Here is an 18,716-nt window from a genome sequence, read left to right on the forward strand (position 1 = left end):
ATGGATGCCATCAAGGTTAGTATTCACTAGTGGCCCCGGGTATTGAACGAGGATTGACAAGATCGTCAGAACACCATCGCCGAGAACTTCGGTGGAGCAGCCTCAAAGCTGGGAACTCACCAATTCAGCTTAGACGAATGTCCCGACCAGTCAGGCAAGGTAGCCGTCGTCACCGGCGGCAGCGAGGGCATCGGCTACGGCGTCACGTACACCCTCCTCAAGCATAACATCTCCAAGATTTACATCCTCTCCGTCTCCAAGGACGTTGTTGACGGCGCCAAGGATGCCATCGCGAAAGACCTCGGTGCCGACAAGGCCGAGCGCACGAAATGGTTTCAGTGCGACATGGGTGACTGGAAGCGCGTCAAGGAGGTAGCGGAGAAGATCAAGAACGACACGGAGCGTCTTGATATTTTGGTGAATAATGCCGCGAGGGGCATCATGACCTACCAGCTCACTGACTACGGCGTCGACCGTCACATGGCCGTAAATCACATGGGACATGTCATTCTTACGTCGCATTTACTGCCTCTCATCAAGCAGACGGCGGAGAAGGGTGATGTTGTGAGAATTGCGAACCAAGCTAGCAATGCGCATCAGGCTACCCCAAGCGACTGCAAGTTTGAGAGCCTGGAGGAGCTGAACACCGACCTGGGCCCCAACGGTCAGTATGGCCGGAGTAAGCTCGCAGGTATTCTGTACGCGAGGTACTTCAACCGGAAAGTCACGCAGAATGGGCACCCGAACGTTTTGATGAACGCCACTCATCCTGGGTTCGTGAGCACCAAGATGAGTAAGGAGGAGATTTTCGAGCCGTGAGTTACAACCCCAATCGTCACATATCCCAAAACTAAGTACTGACGCAATATAGGTACCCTCTTGGAGGCTACGCTATGGCAGTTGGGATGGAGCCTTTCAAGAAGTCACAATGGGAGGGTGCTGTGTCGATGGTGTATGCGGCGGCCGCCACGAAGGAATCTGGCCAATACATATGCCCTCCCGCGATTCCTGAGCCGGGCAGTAAGCTTGCTCAGGACGACGCTCTGGCTGATCAACTGATGGAGTTGACCCGTCAAATCATCACTGAGAAGACTAAGACGTCCTCGGTAGATAAGGGATGTCCCATGGATGACTTGGTTCTGCACTAAGTTCTAACTCGTATCGCTTCAGATACTGAGATCGCCCTCTAATCGTTAGACGTGAACGGGAATAATTATTAATCTATTTGTTGAAAAAATAACGCTCGCTAGCGATGGAATAAAGATCCTTCCCTCCTCCTCTGGTTTACATCACCCTCCAATCCAAATCCGCACCTAATCTCGCTCGGCGACCAGAGCATGCTATCTCTTGCGCGGGGGTATCTTCCTCCATCCGGACCCATTCCGTCCCCAACATTCTGACCCATCACACCGTATCCCAGCTTCAGCTTTTTCACATCCTTGGGTACATCGCCTCTGTCTCTATCAGGACCTTCCCAGTTGACCTTCTCCAACGCTGGGCCTCTCGTCGCCGCCACCACGCTCGAGAACCGCGTGTTCCTCAATACACCTCCATTCTCATTTACCGCGAACCCACCAGCAATTACGCCCACCGTGGCTAGAAATATGGCGATGGAGTACACGATCCACAGGTCACGTTCATGGTAGCTGTACATGTTGGCCATGCGCGACTTCTGGCAGGGGAAACGATATGCTGAATGATTTCCGTCAACGCCGCCCTCTCGCAGCCCGCCCGAAACCTCGTCCGGATGAGCGGCCCATACGACAGGAAGGAACTGCGGGGTCGAAAAGATGGAGAGGATGAGGTCTTCGTAGAATTCCTGCACCATGTCCTGCAGGTCGAAAACGGGAAAGTAGTTATTGCGGGGGTCGAGGAGCTTCGTCTGGATGGCTTCCGTGTTAGCCATTGGATTCGCGGATTGCTTGTCGATCTGCACAGTGCCATTGAGGAACTTGCGGAGCATAAAGCCCAGGGAATGGTACGCGGCGATGCGGCGGTATCGTTCAACATCTTGAGGAACGACGTAGTTCTCTTTCGGGGTCGCGGTGATGTTGTCTGCTGTGCCATCGTTCGCGTCGAGGCCGGGGATGTAGGTTGTATTGATGACGGGTATGGTGAAGTTGTGTTTCTTCATGTATGCTGACTGTGTGGTGTCGGTGTAGTTGAAGACGGCAGTGTACTCCGTTACATAGTGCTCGCATGCAAAGATCTTGGGGACGTATTGCATTAGGTCATCCTCTTCCTTTGACGAAGCTGGATGGTCCGCGTCGGGCGGAACTACGTGACCAATCCAGATGACCGGCTCAGTGCGAAGAGCTCCCATGTGCTCAGGATATGGCGGCTCCATCTTTGGGATACCCCCAATCTCAACGTCCTTCATCTGCGTGGTGGAGTATTCTCCTCCGCTGGTGAAGGCGTAGTACGCGTACGTTCCTTCAGGAATGAGAATATCCGTTCCAAACGGCGGGGGAGCCTGCCCAGACTCTTGCGTTAGGTTCGCGGGTGTCGAGCCGATTCCTCTGGCCTGTTCGCTACACTTATATCCCGGAGCTGTGAAGTCTATCTCAAAAGTGCAGTTCCAGCCCTTGCTGCACACCTCCGTTGAGGCGTTCTTACGCGCGACAACTTCCTGCAGGAAAGCTCCCAGAGTCGCGGTCTGCTGAAAGTTGGGACTTGGCCCGGTGTAGTAGTCGAACCAGCCCTCCGGCTCAGAGTCCGCCGGCTTGGTGGAGTTCCAGATGGACAGCGGCATCTCATAACGGCCATCGATCTTGATGGGCTTTCGCCAGTCGTGAGTGTCCTCCCTTGCGAAATTAAGACTGCGAACAGCCGGGCAGGTAGTGTTTTGCAGAATAGTCTTGGGCTCAACAAGCAAAGTGTTGGCTGTGAGAATGACCACCAAGGGAGAAAGCCTGTGACCTGTGTGAGCGAATCCCCTTCATAATTTCTCATCAACTTTGATTTTTGACTGCTTACCAGACGAAGAGGGCCAAGGCAGCCGCCACCTTGGCACCCTTGAGAAACTCCAAGTTCACAAAAGCAATGACGTTCTCCGTAGCAGCGAACATGGAGTCTAGCGCGGCAATACTCATGAACCTCGATCTCACAGTCGTCCAGATCCGCTGCTGGAATGCCGATATCACGGCGGCACCCAAACTCGCCTTGGCAGCGAAAGCCAGGATCGTGCCGTACCTAAGCATGCGCACCTGGTCGTCCGCGGGTTGGCCGTCCAGGGTGTGATAGTAGACATGGTGGCCGATGGCGCAGCCGATGCCGAGCAAGAGCCACAGGTACATATTCCATGATGAGTGCCAGTTGCAGTGAGGTCGTTTCATTCGAAATGGCTTGTTCCTGTCATTTGGCGGGCCTAGATAGTTCTCGGGGACGTAAGGGGGCGGTTTTGGCGGCTCGTGATCGTGATCATGCTCGTACTGCTGCTGTGCACCGGCTGGAGGTGAGCGATGCCCATCGTAGACGGATTCTTGCGCATTCTGCAGCAGGCCGGCACGGGCATCATGGCGCTGGTCTCCGCCGCCTCCGCTGCCCTGGTGGTGAAGCGCATCCGCTTCTCTTGGAGAATCATCAGGCGACTCCCGGCCGTGGAACGTGGGATCAGCGCCGTAATGCGCCGATCCGCTAAGCGAGCTCAGGTCGATGCCATGCGTGTCCATCGGGCCGCGGGTGGTCGTCTTTTGTGCCGTGGTGTCGTCCTCGGGCGTCGTCTCCGTGACATGAACGGATGGGCCGAACTTGTTCGGTGCGAATAATGATGTGAGCGGCACGGGTTTGCGAGGGATGGAGTTTGTTCGAGCGTGCCATCCCAGTTGCGGAGATGAAGTTGTTGACTCTGGTGACACGGGAGATACAACTTCTGATGCAGGTTGAGGAGCTTGATGAGGAGGTGGAGGTGAGCTTGGGGAGGATGGGATGGAGGATGCGCTAGTCCGCTGGCGCGCATCGAATCTGCCGAGGGGCTGCGGCAACGTCGTCATGTTCGCTGTCAAATGTCTGTCCGTATGGCTGGACGAGATCCAGCTGGAATTTCAGCCCCCCTTGATAGACTGGTCCCACGAGAGAGAGAGAGACAAGACACACAATCAGTCTCACACACACACCCAAATCGCCCATGCATGTGCCACCAGGCAACCACAATAAGCAAGATCCACGAAAGCTTTCGCGCAGTTGGCGTTCCCAGTAGTCAGACGGGTCACGGGCCTGTGTCCTCCCTGGGATACAGTAATCCTCGTGGCTGTGTCTTGAATCTGCTTTTGCTGCTTGGCCACGCGAGGGAATTCCTTTCTCCCGAAGGCGGAGCGACGCGCGGGCGTCGTAGACACGGGATGGCTGATGCGCTTCGATCTTTGTTTCCGTACCAAGAACCGGTTCGTCCAGTCTCCTTCCCGTCAACTATGATCCGGGGTCCCGGTAGTGTGGGTTCTTGTCGCTCCTCCGTATCCGAACGCTACCGCCGTGTAGCTGTCGATCGGCGCGTATATCCGTCGCGCAATGGAGACCAAAACCTTACTTTACCAGAAGTTTTTTTCTCTTCTCAAAGGATCACTGGCACGATCCATCTGAATTTTCGGGGACCAGTGGAGCATTTGTACACAGGGATGGGCATTTCTGAACCCTCATCAAACCCATGTCGGCCCTCCAGCCCCCTTTTCCCACGCAGTTGGGACCAGCCGCAACATTCTGGGCCATTCTGCTGACACCAATAGTATGGGACGCGCCAATGAGACGGCACAGCAACTTTGGAGGGGAAAATCTTCCAGGTTTCAACAGTCTGACTGTTGGTCTTCTGCTTGAGGTCGCCATTCGATCGGATTTGCGACCAATGGTATGCCGCCGTTGGAGAAGCTGAGCGAAGGATTCAACAGTCCCCGTTCCAGACTCTCTCGGTTGTGATGCAGGATACAGGTGGGTGGGCGGTGTCTGACTCGGCGACAGTTGGTCCCAAAGAAGAGCTCAATCCGTTCCGATACTGCGGTATTAGCGGACCTGGGTCCGGAAAGAGATCAGAAGCACCCACAAAGGGTCCTTGGTCGCCCTCTACGGATACATCGTGTATCGTTTGTGAGTGACGGCTGAATTCTGTCTTCGACATTATTCGAAAAGTCGATCAAACCAACATGTCTTGTATGAAACAGACCCATCCTGTGCGGCAACTCGAGCACACCCTGGCATCGCATTTCCGCGCGACGCCCGAAGCCTCTCGCCCCGAAGCTTCATCGAAAGCAGCTTTCATACTCATGAGGATTGGCATTTTGATATTCCGGACTACAAGTGACTAGGAGTTTGTTGTCAATAATCGCCATTTACATGTAGGTAATATTAACAACGGTGCCAGCTAAATGACGTGCCCGGATTCTTTGGTCCAGAACGCCGACGAAAGACAGACTGCGGCGACCAACATGGCCTTGAGCCATCTCCCGTTCTCTGTTGGTTTATTGGAAGTCCAAGAAGCCCATCCCCAAAGAAATGATATCTGTCCACTATAAGAGGTCTGTTGAACCGCGCTTCAATGTTTTCACCACCATCACACGGCAAGCGACCAAGAGATTGGTTGACCGCCTAATATCCCACAGAGATGCGACCGAGCAATCAGACAACCCCAGAAGCAAACATGGCGATCCCTGGCTGTAACAAAGATAGGGTTCAGTCCCGGAACGGGTTCGCTCGCCCCCAGCCATTGACGTCGAGAAGAATAGAAGGGCTTTCCCCGCACAAGATAGCGTGCTAGAAGAGTGCTGGTATATCAACAAGTGCAAGGGCCTTTCGATCCAGAAGACTTTGTAGCTCTAGATCTGTCGCATCGTCGTCGCCTCTTTTGCGTGCACACGCCGCGGACAAAAAGTCGCGCCGCGCTACGTAACGGTGGCCATGTCTCCCCAAGATCAGATCTCCGAAATGCGAGGCACGAACGATACACTCATTTTACCCTCATTGTACGGCAGCATTGCGCTCTGTGCTTTAATTTTGCTGTCAATCTGGTATCTGTCGTCGTGGCACCGATTACGACACATCCCAGGTCCTTTCCTTAACTCTCTTTCGATTCTGCCAATGCAGCATATGACGAGAGGTGGAAGATTGAGTTTCATGTTGAAAGATCTAGGAGACAAATATGGTAAGACTCTCAAGCGTACGTCTCGATCCCGCCCAACCTTATCGTAGGCTCTTTAGGACCGCTAGTCCGCGTTGGCCCAAACGAAGTCTTGTTCGGCGATCCAGACACATACCGCAAGATATCGGCGGTCAGGTCAGACTTCACCAAAGGTCCCTGGTACGCTCTCGCCAAGGTCGTGCCTGACCAAGACAGCCTATTTTCGATGAGGGACGATGATCTAAGAAAAGAGTACAGAACCAAGCTGAGTCCTGGTGTATGTAGAAACGTACAACTCGTTAAGTCACATTGAAGCTGACTTTGACTAGTACGCCGGTAGAGAGAATGGCGGCTTTGAGCCCGGTGTTGACAGAATCGTCGCGCAATTCGTCAACCTAGTTGAAACTAAGTACATCTCGACGCCCAAGGCATTTCGACCCATAGAATTCTCCCATAAATCTCAATACTTTGCCCTCGACGTCGTCAGCGAGCTCTCTTTCGGAGAAGCGCTGGGATTCCTTGCAAATGATGAAGATTTGTTTGGTTACGTGGCAACCAATGACCTCATCTTTCCGTATCTCGCTATCATGCTCAATGTACCATGGGTGGGAATTTTCTTGCAGCAATGGCCGTTAAACAAGCTTCTACCCTTTTCCAGCGACGAGTTTGGCTTTGGTAAACTTATGGGGTAAGTCAAGAGACTTTATCCTGGCCCTGGATGCGCTGTCTTCAAGACATCAAGTGTCGACTAACCTGTAGCAGAATGGCCAAGAACCTGGCGGACAAGAAGTTGGCAGCCGCGTCGGATGAGAACAACATGGTCCAACAACACCTTCGCAACGGGGTAACTTACAAAGAGCTCTTGGCTGAGATCTTCCTGGAGTTGTGAGCTTGAGTCTAAACGCAGCCTACTTAAACATCTTAATGTAAACTGACATCCAGATAAAGAATCGCGGGCTCCGACTCTACCGCAACGGCAGTCCGCATGACTATGCTCTGTCTGCTCAACACGCCGTCATCGCTGAATGCACTACGTCGCGAGATGGACCAAGGCATTGCCCAAGGCCGCATTAGCTCCCCGATCCGCGACACAGAGGCCCGCCAACTACCTTACTTGCAGGCCGTTATCAGAGAAGGCATACGCATGTACCCACCGTCAACGGGCCTCAACTATAAACAGGTAGCTAAGGGAGGAACAGAGTTGCATGGGCAGTTCTTGCCAGAGGGGACGCAGATGGGTGTCAACATTCAAAAGCTGATGAGATCCAAGGATACATTTGGTTGCGATGCGGATGTGTTTCGGCCGGAGCGCTGGCTAGAAGCTGCCGCTGAAGATGAAGCCTGCTTTCGAGACATGTGCGGTGTCGTTGACCTGGCGTTCGGGCATGGTCGATTTCAGTGTCTTGGGAAGACTATCGCGGCTATGGAGTTGAACAAGATCTTCATTGAGGTGAGTTGGCGTCATACTCAATTCTCTATGTCTACATGTGACTTGGAGCGAGAAAGACTAATCATGATCATTTTAAGCTACTCCGAAGGTTCGATTTCGCGGTGGTGACTCCTCAGGAGCCTCTCAAGCTCTATGATGCTGCTTTCTGGGTAACAACCGATTTCTGGTTACGAGTAGTACCGAGATCGGGCGAATCTTCCTGATCTGACGTGCAATGCTCTCTAGGGGTTGTCACGATTTGAAGATGTCTCGCAAGCATGCAATTGCGACGCCCAAGATACCCATGTTTCTTTTGTCACTAGAGATGTCTGGTTGCACAAGAGTTAGTGGGGTAGGAGAAATTCTGGATCAAACAACTGAGTATTTGGGTGCCGAAATCTCGTAGAAACCTAGCTGAAGAGCGCGTACTCTACAGCATCGCAGGATGATTATTCGTTAGATAGGAAAGCAGCCACCGCTATTTGCGCTGATGGACCTCATATAAGACTACATATACCCATATCTGCTCCGAGACTCGGCGGTGAGAAGCTTGACGCTGTACCCCAATATTTACACTTTTCCCTCACAAAATCCCTGAATAACACCCATGGCACTGGAATAGAGTTTGGCGGCAATCCCGATGCATCCGCTGCCCTTATCGTCTCGATCCCTGAAGGCTCATTTGGGTACGGTGAGATATCGATACTGACATGGGTCCTGGCCGGAAAGGTTCAGCGATAACATTCTTGGCAAAGCTACCAGACTTCATCATGCGTCAGTTCGACGGTCGAAACGATCTTAGTACATAGAAAGTCTGGTATGTTCGATGAAGTCTTCCACGGTATGTGCTCAAGCCAACAGTTCATCTGACATTCGTCATGTCAACGGCCGTAGTCAGAAACCCAATCCAGAACTTCGGGCCGCACCTAATAGGCCTCTCTCAAGCTCAAAAGTCCCCTTGGCAAAGACATTCGTCATCAGTGCATAGAGAGAGATGGTATCACGTACGGCACGCAATGATCCTTCCAAAGGTACCTGAGAAGTCCCAGAGGGATCGGCTTCGGTGTCGGCTTCGGTGACATACGGGACTAGAGCATCCAAGCTCGCCGCCCCTCAGAGCGGGGGGAAAAGGGAGCTGTCATTGCGGGGAAGACCCATTGACAATTGTTCCCCATGCCACCTCACATCAACACTCCTGTCATGTCAACGCGGCATGCCTTCTTGTGTGCCATCAGCTTATCCACGGCGAACAAAGCTACCCCGCCGGTATTGCTTGGCATACATCGAATCCTAGCACAAACAAGGCAGGTCGCTCACGTTTCCAAGCAGCTAAGCTCTCTCTTCCACACCGTCTTACTGCTTGCCGTCGCATCACCGCGTGGATTGGGGTAGACAAATCTCGAAAGTACCATGTCTCCCCCAGAAATCGGGTCAGCTTCTCCCCAAAGTACCGGGTCTTTGGAGAAAGATATGACGACGTGCGTTCTGACTGCCTTGCCCGCGGACAGCAGGTTCTTCCCAGCCTGCATATCGCCAATGCTATCACAGCAGGGCGAACAGCTCCAGAATGCCAAGCAATATTGCGGGAAAGTCTTGTTCAATGGCATCACCGGCCTTACCGATAGGTGATGATCGCTGGGCATATTTTCTGCGATTCCATTGTGGGCGAGCTGCCTGCGGGCGAGAGCTATAACTACGCCTTTCCGTCACCCCTCCCGGAGGCCGAATTTCGGCAGAGGCCTTTTTGTTCTCAACATTTCGCCGTCGCCGGTAAAACACCATTAAGCTAGATCTATGCCCATCGCTAGATAGGATCTTGCTCATCATGCGTTGTAGTCAAGTCTCACTCGCCTTGACCTATGTGGCTCTCGCCTCGGCCTGCCAACGGGATTTCTTCGTCGAGAAGCGGCACACTCACCGCAAGCCCATCACGAAGCGCGCCGACGACGTGTGGCCTCCAGTGCTTACAGAGGAGGAGACTATCTTGGTCAATGCCTTTGACAATGTCACAGTCGACGAGTGGTCAGACTACTACGGTCATCAGGTCAAGCTTGCGGGACTCGGAAAGGAAGCGGCGCAGTGGACGGCAGATCGGTGGACAGAGAACGGTTTCAATGCGCAACTCAAGGAGTACCACGTCTACCTAAGCTATCCTGTTCATGCTTCGCTGGATATCACCTACCCCAATGGCACGACAAACAATGTCAGACTCGACGAGGATGTTCTGGAGGAGGACGATGTGACGGGAAGGGAGGATAGACAGCCAACTTTCCACGGTTACTCTGCGTCAGGAAACGTGACCGGGGAATATGTCTACGTTGGGTGAGTGCTTCGCTGTCGTACCATATGTATTGAGCCATGCTAATCCTTGCTGAAGTCGCGGTTCCCAGGCAGACTTTGATCGCCTCGTCGAATTGGGAGTCGATCTCAAAGGCAAGATTGCACTGGCCAGATACGGCGGGCTCTTCCGTGGCTTGAAGGTCAAGAATGCGCAAGATCACGGCATGATCGGCGCAGTCATCTTCACCGATCCCGGCGATGACGGGAACCAGACCGTTGCGAACGGTTACGAGGCGTATCCCCGTAAGTCTCCCGTTCCATCGAATGAGTACCTCAAAGCAGTGTTATAACCGTATAATGCGCAGACGGGCCTGCCAGAAATCCTAGTGCCGTTCAGAAAGGCTCCGTTCTGTTCCTCTCCACTCACCCGGGCGATCCTACCACCCCAGGCTACCCATCCCACGAGGGTGTCGACCGCGCAGACATTTCGCCCGTCACGCCCAAAATTCCTTCCATCCCAATCTCCTACGCATCTGCCGAGCCTCTGCTACAGGCTCTTGATGGTTTCGGGGTGTCCGCAGAGGAAGTCAACCGGACTATCTGGGCGGGGGCGTTAAACGCCAACTACAGCTCAGGACCAGCCCCAGGAGTCACCCTGCACCTGGACAACTTGATGGAAGGCAAGATCACCCCCATTTGGAACGTCATTGGCCAAATCAATGGCACCAACGCCGACGAGACGATTGTCATTGGGAACCATCGCGACACCTGGATGATTGGAGGCAACGGAGACCCCAACTCTGGATCCGCCATCTTGGTTGAGTTCACGAAAGCTGTCAATGTTCTTGTGTCCAAGGGCTGGAAGCCTAAGAGGAACATGTAAGTCATCGGCCCTCTAGCCCACGGAATGATTGCAGACTCTGACTCTTTAGCGTGATCGCATCCTGGGACGCCGAGGAGTACGGCCTCGTCGGCAGCACCGAATGGGTAGAGGATCATGTCGACTGGCTTACTGAGACAGCCGTGGCGTATCTGAACATCGATGTCGCAGTATCAGGCCCGAGGCCAGCCCTTGCAACCACACCTGAGCTGCAGACCGTCGGCACTGAGATCTTCAAGAAGATCATCTACCCCAACTTTGGCGGCTTCAACATCAGCCTCTACGACGCTTGGCTGGAGTCCTCTGAAGGTATCGTTGAGTCATTGGGTAGCGGTAGTGACTTTACAGGCTTCTTGCATCGGGGTATCAACTCGGTGAGTACTTACTGAGGGCCAAGAGGCCGCTCATAACCGCTTCAAAGTAACAACAACTAACTCGCCCAAGCTCGACGTTGGTTCCAACAATGGTGCGACCGATCCAATCTGGCACTACCACTCCAACTACGACACCTACCACTGGATGGCCAACTTCGGCGATCCGGGCTTCCTCGTTCACGCCGCCATTGGCCAGTACCTCACGCTCCTCGCCTACCACCTCGCCGACGACGAGGTCCTCCCCATTGACGTACCAAACTACGCCACCGAGCTTCGCGCATATCTCTCTGATCTGGAAGAGTATGCTGAATCCGAGGGCGCCGAGATCGATCTCTCCGAACTCTCCGAAGCCATCGAGGTCTTTGCGACGCGGGCTCATGAGGTCAAGGCTTTGGAGCAGCTCGCTGTCACAACGGGCGACGCGGATCTGATCACCGTTGTGAACCATAAGTACCGCGACTTCCAGCGGGGATTCATCAGCCAGGGCGGTTTGCCTGATCGGGAGTTCTACAAGCACGTCATCACTGCTCCGGGCTTAGACACCGGATATGCTGCTGTTCTGTTCCCTGGCATCACTGAAGGCATCCAGTACGGCAAGGGTAACCTCACCGTCGCCGAGGAGTGGGTTTCAAAGACTGCTCGGGGCATCCTACGGGCTGCCAATATTATCAAAACGTAATGTCTCGACGGACACCCGGTGATGAGCGCACCACGAGCGGCGCCGGGTCCCGGTGGGTCTCGCCGTCTCCGGGCTCACGGCGCTGATCGGGTCCAGTTCTCCTGGCCTTTCTCCGACTTGCACATGACATAACGAAATGAAGTCTTAGCTAGAAGAATAATAATTAATCGTAACTCACTTTATTGGGCATAGTCTGTACATGTAGAGTTTGATGGCAAGTTCTAATGTTGAGGCTCGCGTGTGCATCATTCAAGAGTTCCGTGTCAGGGTCGTAAGCACTAAGTCACAGCTGTGATACCTCAAGCCTGATAGTCATCAAATGTCATTCATTGAATCTCAAAACAACCTGAACTCCTACCCGTCCTTTCCGAATTGAAGAAGCCGTGTAATCATTCCAAACAGTACGCCCATACTGACTGTGATGTGTTGGATTCCCTAAGAAGCCTGGCCCCCAGGTCGCCGCTTCTCGATGTTAAGAACAATGTCAATGAAGCTGCGCTTGAGTGGACTCTTCTTCCTAGCAGCCAGCAATTGCGCAGTCTTGAGGATGTTCTTGATCTGCCGGCCATTGAGCTTCAGCTCAGCTAGCTCGACGATATCCTCATCAGAAACTTCGCTCTTGAGCGTTGCCCCCTGCAAGAAGTTGCGCCAGATCTGGCGGCGCGATTCCGGAGTGAGATCAGGGTACTCTAGCGAAACGTGAATGCGCGACTGGAACGCCAGATCGATGTTGTCGACGCGGTTGGTCGTCATGAAGAGAATACCCTCGTAGTACTCGAGCGTCCGTAGGAAAATGGAAACGACCTTGTTGCGCTCAAGGTCGTGCGTTGAGCGTGCCTCGAGGAAGACGTCGCACTCGTCCAGGAGCAGGATCGCATTCCATCGCGCCACAAGCTCGAGAATGCGTGAGAGGCCATGCTCCACCTCCCATGGCTGCGAGCCCAGATCGCCCGAGCTGAGGGTATGCAACGGGACGCGGAGGTTCTCCGCGACAGCCTCTGCCGTCAGGGTCTTGCCGACTCCAGGCGGACCCGAAAGAAGGCAGATGATGCCCTTACCCTTGCCGGAGATGACATCGTCAAAAGTAGACCCATCGAGTTGCGACTCTGAGAAGGCGAGGATCAGTTCCTTCTGGTCCTCGGGTAGGACAAGCTTATCAAAGGCGTTTGTGTTCCAGGTGATTTCGGTGACTTGCTCAACGAAGAAGTCGAGCCACTTCTTCAGCTTGAGGGAGTAACCCCTCGTCCGCGACCGCGCCAGCATCTGGTGGTAAGGAGTCAGCTTGAGGTTGCCATCCTTGCCAAGTCCATGCTGACGCTTCCATGCCGAAAGTGCTTCCATGTCCTTTGCGTTCCAGTCGTCAACGTAGCGGTTACGGTAAGGGCTGAAGCGGTTGAATGAGTTGATATCAACGACAATGCGGCCTTCGACTTGGACGGGCACCTCGTTGCCCTCGCTATCCCAGGTGATGGCAGTGCCTGAGTACTGCTTGTAGTTGTGGCCAGCCAGCTCCTCAAAGATCTTGCCGCGCTGAATAAGACTGGTGCGCAGCTTCTCCTTTTGGGCGTGGAATGCCCAAGGGTAAGCATTGAGGCCGGTGATCTTCTTGGTGCCGAGAAACTCGGAGATGTTGATGCGCTCACCGTAGCGGCCGAACTCCTTGCCACCGTAGTCAACACAGTCGGCGCGCAGCTGCAGGAACTTGCCGCAGTTGTTCTCCATATACTCAGTCTCCTCGAGTTCAAAGGCGGATAGAGGGCCCTTGTGCGCCGAGAGGATGATGGCACCGGGCTGGAAGATCATCCACAGATGCTCGAATGTGATGACGCCCTTTGCAACGTAATCCTCGAATGCCTTGATGGTATTACCGATTTCGTACTGGAGGATGTCGTGCAGGATAGTGAGATGCTCCTTGGTGTGTGCATCCAGGTCCTTCTTGCCCATGTACTTGCGGAATTCCGTCCAGCGATGCACAAATGGGCGGAAGGGAGCGTCGAACTCGAGGCGTTCCAGCTCGCAAGCGACGCCAGTGTAGCCATCCAGGATCACACCCAAGGCCTTCTTCAACCAAGGGCTCTGGATGACGATGGAGTCGGCCTCAAGCTTCTTCCGGCTATCGTTGCTCTTGACGTTGCGCACTACGACGGCATACTGCTCAGTCTCCTCGTTCTCGGCGGCTTCCTGCACGTCTTCTGGGTACTTGTCCACCCATGTCCAGTTGCCGTCGCTGTCTTTGGCGGACTTGTAGATGTTCTTGGTAGAGGCAATTGAGCCGAAGGGAGCCAGAGGCTTCTTGGGCTTCTCCTCCTCATCCTCTTTCTTCTCCTCGCTGTTGGTCTCTGCTGACGTCTCGTCTTTCTCGACGGTCTCACCGTTTGTGGTTGACGTGCCATTCGTCTTTTCTGGGGCTGGGGTCTTGGTCTCCTTGGCCGATTCGTCGACCATCTTAAGGCCGAGGGCGGCCGCTGCCGCTGCTGTTGTGCGTGCCATTGTGAAAACTCGATTGTTAAGATACAACGGGAAGAAGAGATGCTGATGAAATTAATTCTAATCACGACTTGAAGTTGGTTTTCCGCACATATTTATCTGCATTGCGACACCTTCAGAATTTCACGCGCGGAAAGTGTAATAAGTCTTTCTTTTGCCATTTCGTCAAACCTGACAGCAAAGCACCAGGCATCACGGCATCTTGCTCTAGTGGCTGCCTCAACAGGGGTCGAATCGGTTGATGCCTTTGATGTGCATGGCATGTGGCAGTGACTCACCCCTGTTCACGGCTCATGGGCTGCCAACTGCGAAACGCATACGTCTCTGTATGGAACAGAGAGCATGTTGCTGCCTACAATGGGCGGTCCGTCCCAGAAGCGTTGATCGAACGAAGAGGCCAATTGTCGCGGGAGATGTAAGCACTAGAGCGAGATGGGATCCCGCATTTGCAAGGCAGAAGAGCCGCCCTGGCACAAAGTTTGTTGTCAGGATTCAGGCCGCCACAGCTGGCCGTCTTGCTCATTCGCCGATCTGTGGCAAACAAAACGTCTTTGGTGAACAGACCTTTGACAGTGTTTCGACAGGCAAAAAGGTTGAGCTTCTACACAGAAGTCAGAATAATGGTAAGATTATTGAGTCAACCTACAGAGGCCTCACGAAGGATTCTTGAAGAGACCTAGACAACGCTAAAGTCGCGTCAACTCCTGCAGGCAGACGAGCACTGCCTACAGCCCCGGTTCTTTCAAGCATTTCTGTTCGCTTCAAGCGAGACGGAGACGGGAAGCACCGATCGCTTGTTCAACCCCTGGAAGGGCTGAGCATCATAGCGCTACAGCGCCACATAAGCAAACAGAATAGCGGGGGAACGAGGACTTATAGGGCTAGGATTATTGATTGAGACACGTGTAGCGCGTCCAGCGTTTCCTGTAAGCCTTGTTTGCATCCTGTTCCAGCCACAGCTCTCACATGTGGTGAATGGTCCTGCTGGCTTTGAGGCTCGCGACAAATAGACTACGTTATTGCGCATTGTCTTCCAATGATAATATATTGAATCCAGTCTGCTCAAGCTGTCCCCTTGTATGTACAATTTTCAACTGAGAAAGAGAAACACAGCCCGAACACAAGCTATCAAGTACTGTAAGTATGTACAGAGAATCAAAACGCTGACCGCCAACACTTTACTGACTGATCCCAGGTTCCTCAGTTCCTCCCCGCAGCACCTTCTTGATTCTACTTCCAGCTAGTACTGACCGTGACCGCAGTAGAACAGCTTTGAGGCACAGTGTAGGATCTGTTCGGATCGCTCTCCCATGTCGCGGTCCCATCCGACGCCACATTGATGAACTTGTACTCGAAAGTCGTCCCAGCCGGTAGCGAGAGAGTGTAGGTCCACAAGTTGTTCGAGCTGGTGTACTGCGCCGCCGAAAGCGCCGGGGCCGATGCCACATTCCAGTTGCCGAGTGCAGCAATGGAACCCGCGACCTTGATTGTCTGGCCCGGAACCGTTTTGACAATTTCATTGAAAGTAACAGCCACAGTACTGGCGATCGCGCAAGTGCCGCTCGTAGCTGTCGCCGCGGCGCTGGTCGTGCGTGTCGAGGACGGCGAAGTGCTTCCCCCACCGCCGATGGCGATGTCGGCGCACGTGAGGTAGACCTGGCCGGTCTGGAACGAGTTCCAGCGCAGCGACAGCAGAGTGTGGTTGGAGACATAGTCGGGAATCTTGATCTTCTTGGTGACGGTGTACCCGCCGGCGATGGAGGTGTAGCAAGACCCCAGCGCGTTATTGTCGACGCCCTGGCACCCACGTCGGCTGCTCGCCTGGAACGCGTTGCAGGTGAACCAGTCGTTCCGCCAGCACGCCTGACCGGAGGTGCAGTCTGGGCTGTAGTCGCAGCTCTGGCCCGAGACATCGGTGCACTTGAGGGTGCCGGCCTGGAAGCAGTTCTCGGCGGCCTGCTTCTCGTCGTCGGTAGGGAGGTATCCGGGTGTGATGAACTTGTCGACGATGGACTGGTCTTGGCAGATGCGGTAGCTGAACATGCCGCCGTGGTCGCCATTGTTGTCGACGCACCACTGGACATCGACGGTCTGGCCGCGAGTGTAGGTCGCGACTACATTGCTACCCCAGTTGCTTCCGGGCTGGTTATAGTCGACGCTGACACGAGCATTGTAGCCGCAGGGACCGCTTCGTCCGACGGTGGCGGCTGTGAGGTCCGGCCATGCCGAGACGGGCTCCCGGATAGTGCACTCGGGGCAAGAATCTATGCCGGCCTACCGATGGTCTGTTAGCTCAATGCCGGAGTAGTCTTGGATACTACTTGTTGGGTTCTTACCTCATGCCCGAGACGAGTGCGGCTAGACGGGATCGTCAGATATCCATGTCCATAAACAGAGGAGATGAAGGTGGCAACTGCCAAGGTCGTGAATGACTTCATGTTGAATGGCTTGCAGGCGTCCTGTGAGAGATTTGGCCGTTCAAGATATCAACCTACAGCTACTTCCAGAAGCGATGCTCTATGTCTCTCACAACATCAGTGTGAGAGGAATCATCTTGGATTTATATATGTCAAATTTCACATTTGGTGTCCCACAGCGTCGCAGCTCATAGCATACTCACATGCTTCTATGATACTACTAGACATCTCACGATCCAACTTGCCCTTGCTACTCCCACCGGCACACATCACATCAAGCAACGCCGAAGTACCTCCAACCGAGACGGCCCTACCCGTAAACGTTTCCCCGAACCTAAACTCGACCTGGAAGTCCGGGGCATCTCCAAAATATCATGCAGGCGATGGCGGGGTAGCAAAGTTCTGTTAGTGCCGGCTGTCATATCTCCAACTGGCAACCACCGCGGGGTGAGTAGGCCCGCTGTGTGGCTAGCCACCCGAACGCCTACCTGCAATGGTTCACCTATGTAGACTTTGCATGCGCCCAACCCCGCGGTCCCTGATGTAGCACATGCAACACAAGAGAGTTCCTGATCTTGGCATGGTCGATGACACCCTACGCCCACGTTCAAGGCGGAGTTGTGCGGAGTCTTGAGGAGTTGAGGTAGCATTCCGCCCATACATCAGATGATGGGTCACGACGACCTCAAAATTGAATAGAAGGCCCGAAGATGAGGTCCTTCTCAGATCATGGCATGCACTCTGGTAAAGTTAAGCTCTGCCGCTGTCACATATGCTGCCGAAAAACGCCCGGCTCCTGCATACAGGTCATCGATCGCAGGCCAACTCATCTTACTATTGGTGGCTTAATCAAGTAATACTCTTATGCTTGTAAGGAGTCGTGTTTTGCAAACATGTTTCCTGTCTGTTCCTGAATGGTCAACCAGGTTCCTGTCTCTGTCGTAATTCTTGCATCGCATATCTTTGCATAGTTTTGGACGTTCTGGAAATAGGGCCATGCTGGTTCTGCTTGATCAGATACGATTTGAAAGCACATGCACTCCAATAATACCGGAGTTTGAACGACGTTGGTTTATTTCGACCGTCAATAGCACACATAATTCGGACTGATAGCGTCGCTAATCATACATATAGTGATCGGAGTAAGGTAGCTACCCACATCTCATATGACTGCTATCATCGCTTAGGTAGTTTTGAATAATTGCAATATCATCTGGGACCAGGATGAAATTACTTGCTCGCTTGAAACTCGAGCCTGGTTTACCGACTTAAGTGGCATCATGAGCGAAATTGTTGGCGTTCAATTCTTTTGAAGGAGATCAAGTCATCAGATGTATTGAGCCTCCTCAAGCAATTTGATATTTTGGTGTTTCGGTTCTGATCATAGTTCCTATCACGCTCATGTGTGACTTGATGGTTTCACATCTCCTACTCGAATCTGTCGAGTACGAAGTATAGGTCAAGCCCTTCATCTCAGGTTATCTAGCCCGCCCATACCTTCAGCTCTTATAACGGGCCGACTTCATGGTGGTGGTGTTGACGCATGAGATGCCATTGAGAAGTTGGTGTTGTGGCGGACCGATAGTCATGTAGACAATGATGTGTGTTGACGACTATGCTTCATCTGAGGTGCTTCAAGCCACTGCCGAGTCTTACCGCATTCCGATGGTATTCGTCCAGAGCCTTGTGGCAAACGCTTTCGGCACTATCGAGGCATACTGGAATTGCGTCTAGGTTCTCTAGAGGAAGGCACCTGCATCTCTGGCAATACCACTAAGCGGTCTAACTAGTCTCGACATATCTTACCTTTACCAGTATCTGGATGTTCTTTTGTAAAGATTATGTCGGGTTACAAGGGCCTCTTCCGTCGCTGTGCCTGTCTCAAGCTCTTCTTGCCGTTTGTGGACTTCGGCACTTGTCAATACTACCTGCATGATGCACTGCTAGTCACCATGGGCTGCCAAGCTCGTCAACAGGATCACTGCCGGTGCTATCCTTTCTTTGTGAGGCGCATAAATGCTCCTATAGTATTTGCCATTTTTTGCCACGTGCCAGGATGCGTTCAAG

General features: G+C 53.3%; 6 protein-coding genes across 6 annotated transcripts; 3 read left to right on the top strand and 3 right to left on the bottom strand.

Moving 5' to 3' along the window:
• HER10_EVM0000680 (retinol dehydrogenase 12) lies at nucleotides 1-1,148 on the top strand (the record flags this gene model as incomplete). Its single annotated transcript, XM_035470450.1, has 3 exons — nucleotides 1-15; nucleotides 70-815; nucleotides 872-1,148. 3 exons carry the CDS (start codon nucleotides 1-3, stop codon nucleotides 1,146-1,148), a joined length of 1,038 nt encoding a protein of 345 aa, XP_035328785.1.
• Nucleotides 1,149-1,246: 98 nt separating this feature from the next.
• Nucleotides 1,247-4,059, bottom strand: HER10_EVM0009297 (uncharacterized protein; the record flags this gene model as incomplete). The annotated part of the gene is made up of 2 exons (XM_035478788.1): nucleotides 2,977-4,059; nucleotides 1,247-2,912 (listed from the first exon to the last, which is right to left on the bottom strand). Exons 1-2 carry the CDS (start codon nucleotides 3,990-3,992, stop codon nucleotides 1,247-1,249), a joined length of 2,682 nt encoding a protein of 893 aa, XP_035329840.1. The 5' UTR covers nucleotides 3,993-4,059.
• Nucleotides 4,060-5,811: 1,752 nt separating this feature from the next.
• HER10_EVM0003394 (cytochrome P450) lies at nucleotides 5,812-7,756 on the top strand (the record flags this gene model as incomplete). Its single annotated transcript, XM_035473071.1, has 6 exons — nucleotides 5,812-6,127; nucleotides 6,184-6,380; nucleotides 6,433-6,791; nucleotides 6,866-6,988; nucleotides 7,052-7,553; nucleotides 7,631-7,756. The coding sequence occupies exons 1-6, from the start codon at nucleotides 5,884-5,886 to the stop codon at nucleotides 7,754-7,756; spliced, it is 1,551 nt and encodes a 516-aa protein (XP_035329078.1). The 5' UTR covers nucleotides 5,812-5,883.
• A 1,384-nt stretch (nucleotides 7,757-9,140) lies between these two features.
• HER10_EVM0009184 (PA domain-containing protein) lies at nucleotides 9,141-11,745 on the top strand (the record flags this gene model as incomplete). Its single annotated transcript, XM_035478682.1, has 5 exons — nucleotides 9,141-9,854; nucleotides 9,910-10,115; nucleotides 10,178-10,691; nucleotides 10,745-11,066; nucleotides 11,137-11,745. The coding sequence occupies exons 1-5, from the start codon at nucleotides 9,358-9,360 to the stop codon at nucleotides 11,743-11,745; spliced, it is 2,148 nt and encodes a 715-aa protein (XP_035329825.1). The 5' UTR covers nucleotides 9,141-9,357.
• Nucleotides 11,746-12,073: 328 nt separating this feature from the next.
• HER10_EVM0010877 (ATPase) lies at nucleotides 12,074-14,319 on the bottom strand. Its single transcript, XM_035480323.1, has one exon. It carries the CDS (start codon nucleotides 14,233-14,235, stop codon nucleotides 12,181-12,183), a length of 2,055 nt encoding a protein of 684 aa, XP_035330038.1. The 5' UTR covers nucleotides 14,236-14,319; the 3' UTR covers nucleotides 12,074-12,180.
• A 1,143-nt stretch (nucleotides 14,320-15,462) lies between these two features.
• HER10_EVM0001053 (starch binding domain-containing protein) lies at nucleotides 15,463-16,751 on the bottom strand (the record flags this gene model as incomplete). The annotated part of the gene is made up of 2 exons (XM_035470814.1): nucleotides 16,569-16,751; nucleotides 15,463-16,506 (listed from the first exon to the last, which is right to left on the bottom strand). The coding sequence occupies exons 1-2, from the start codon at nucleotides 16,668-16,670 to the stop codon at nucleotides 15,463-15,465; spliced, it is 1,146 nt and encodes a 381-aa protein (XP_035328835.1). The 5' UTR covers nucleotides 16,671-16,751.
• Nucleotides 16,752-18,716: the final 1,965 nt, after the last annotated feature.

This window comes from Colletotrichum scovillei (genome assembly GCF_011075155.1).
Source record: "Colletotrichum scovillei strain TJNH1 chromosome Unknown Contig00009, whole genome shotgun sequence".
Taxonomy (NCBI): Eukaryota; Fungi; Ascomycota; class Sordariomycetes; order Glomerellales; family Glomerellaceae; genus Colletotrichum; species Colletotrichum scovillei.

What these genes read in the sequence shown, in the direction of transcription:
- HER10_EVM0010877 (XM_035480323.1), bottom strand. Translation starts at nt 14,235, where the DNA reads ATGGCACGCACAACAGCAGCGGCAGCGGCCGCCCTCGGCCTTAAGATG.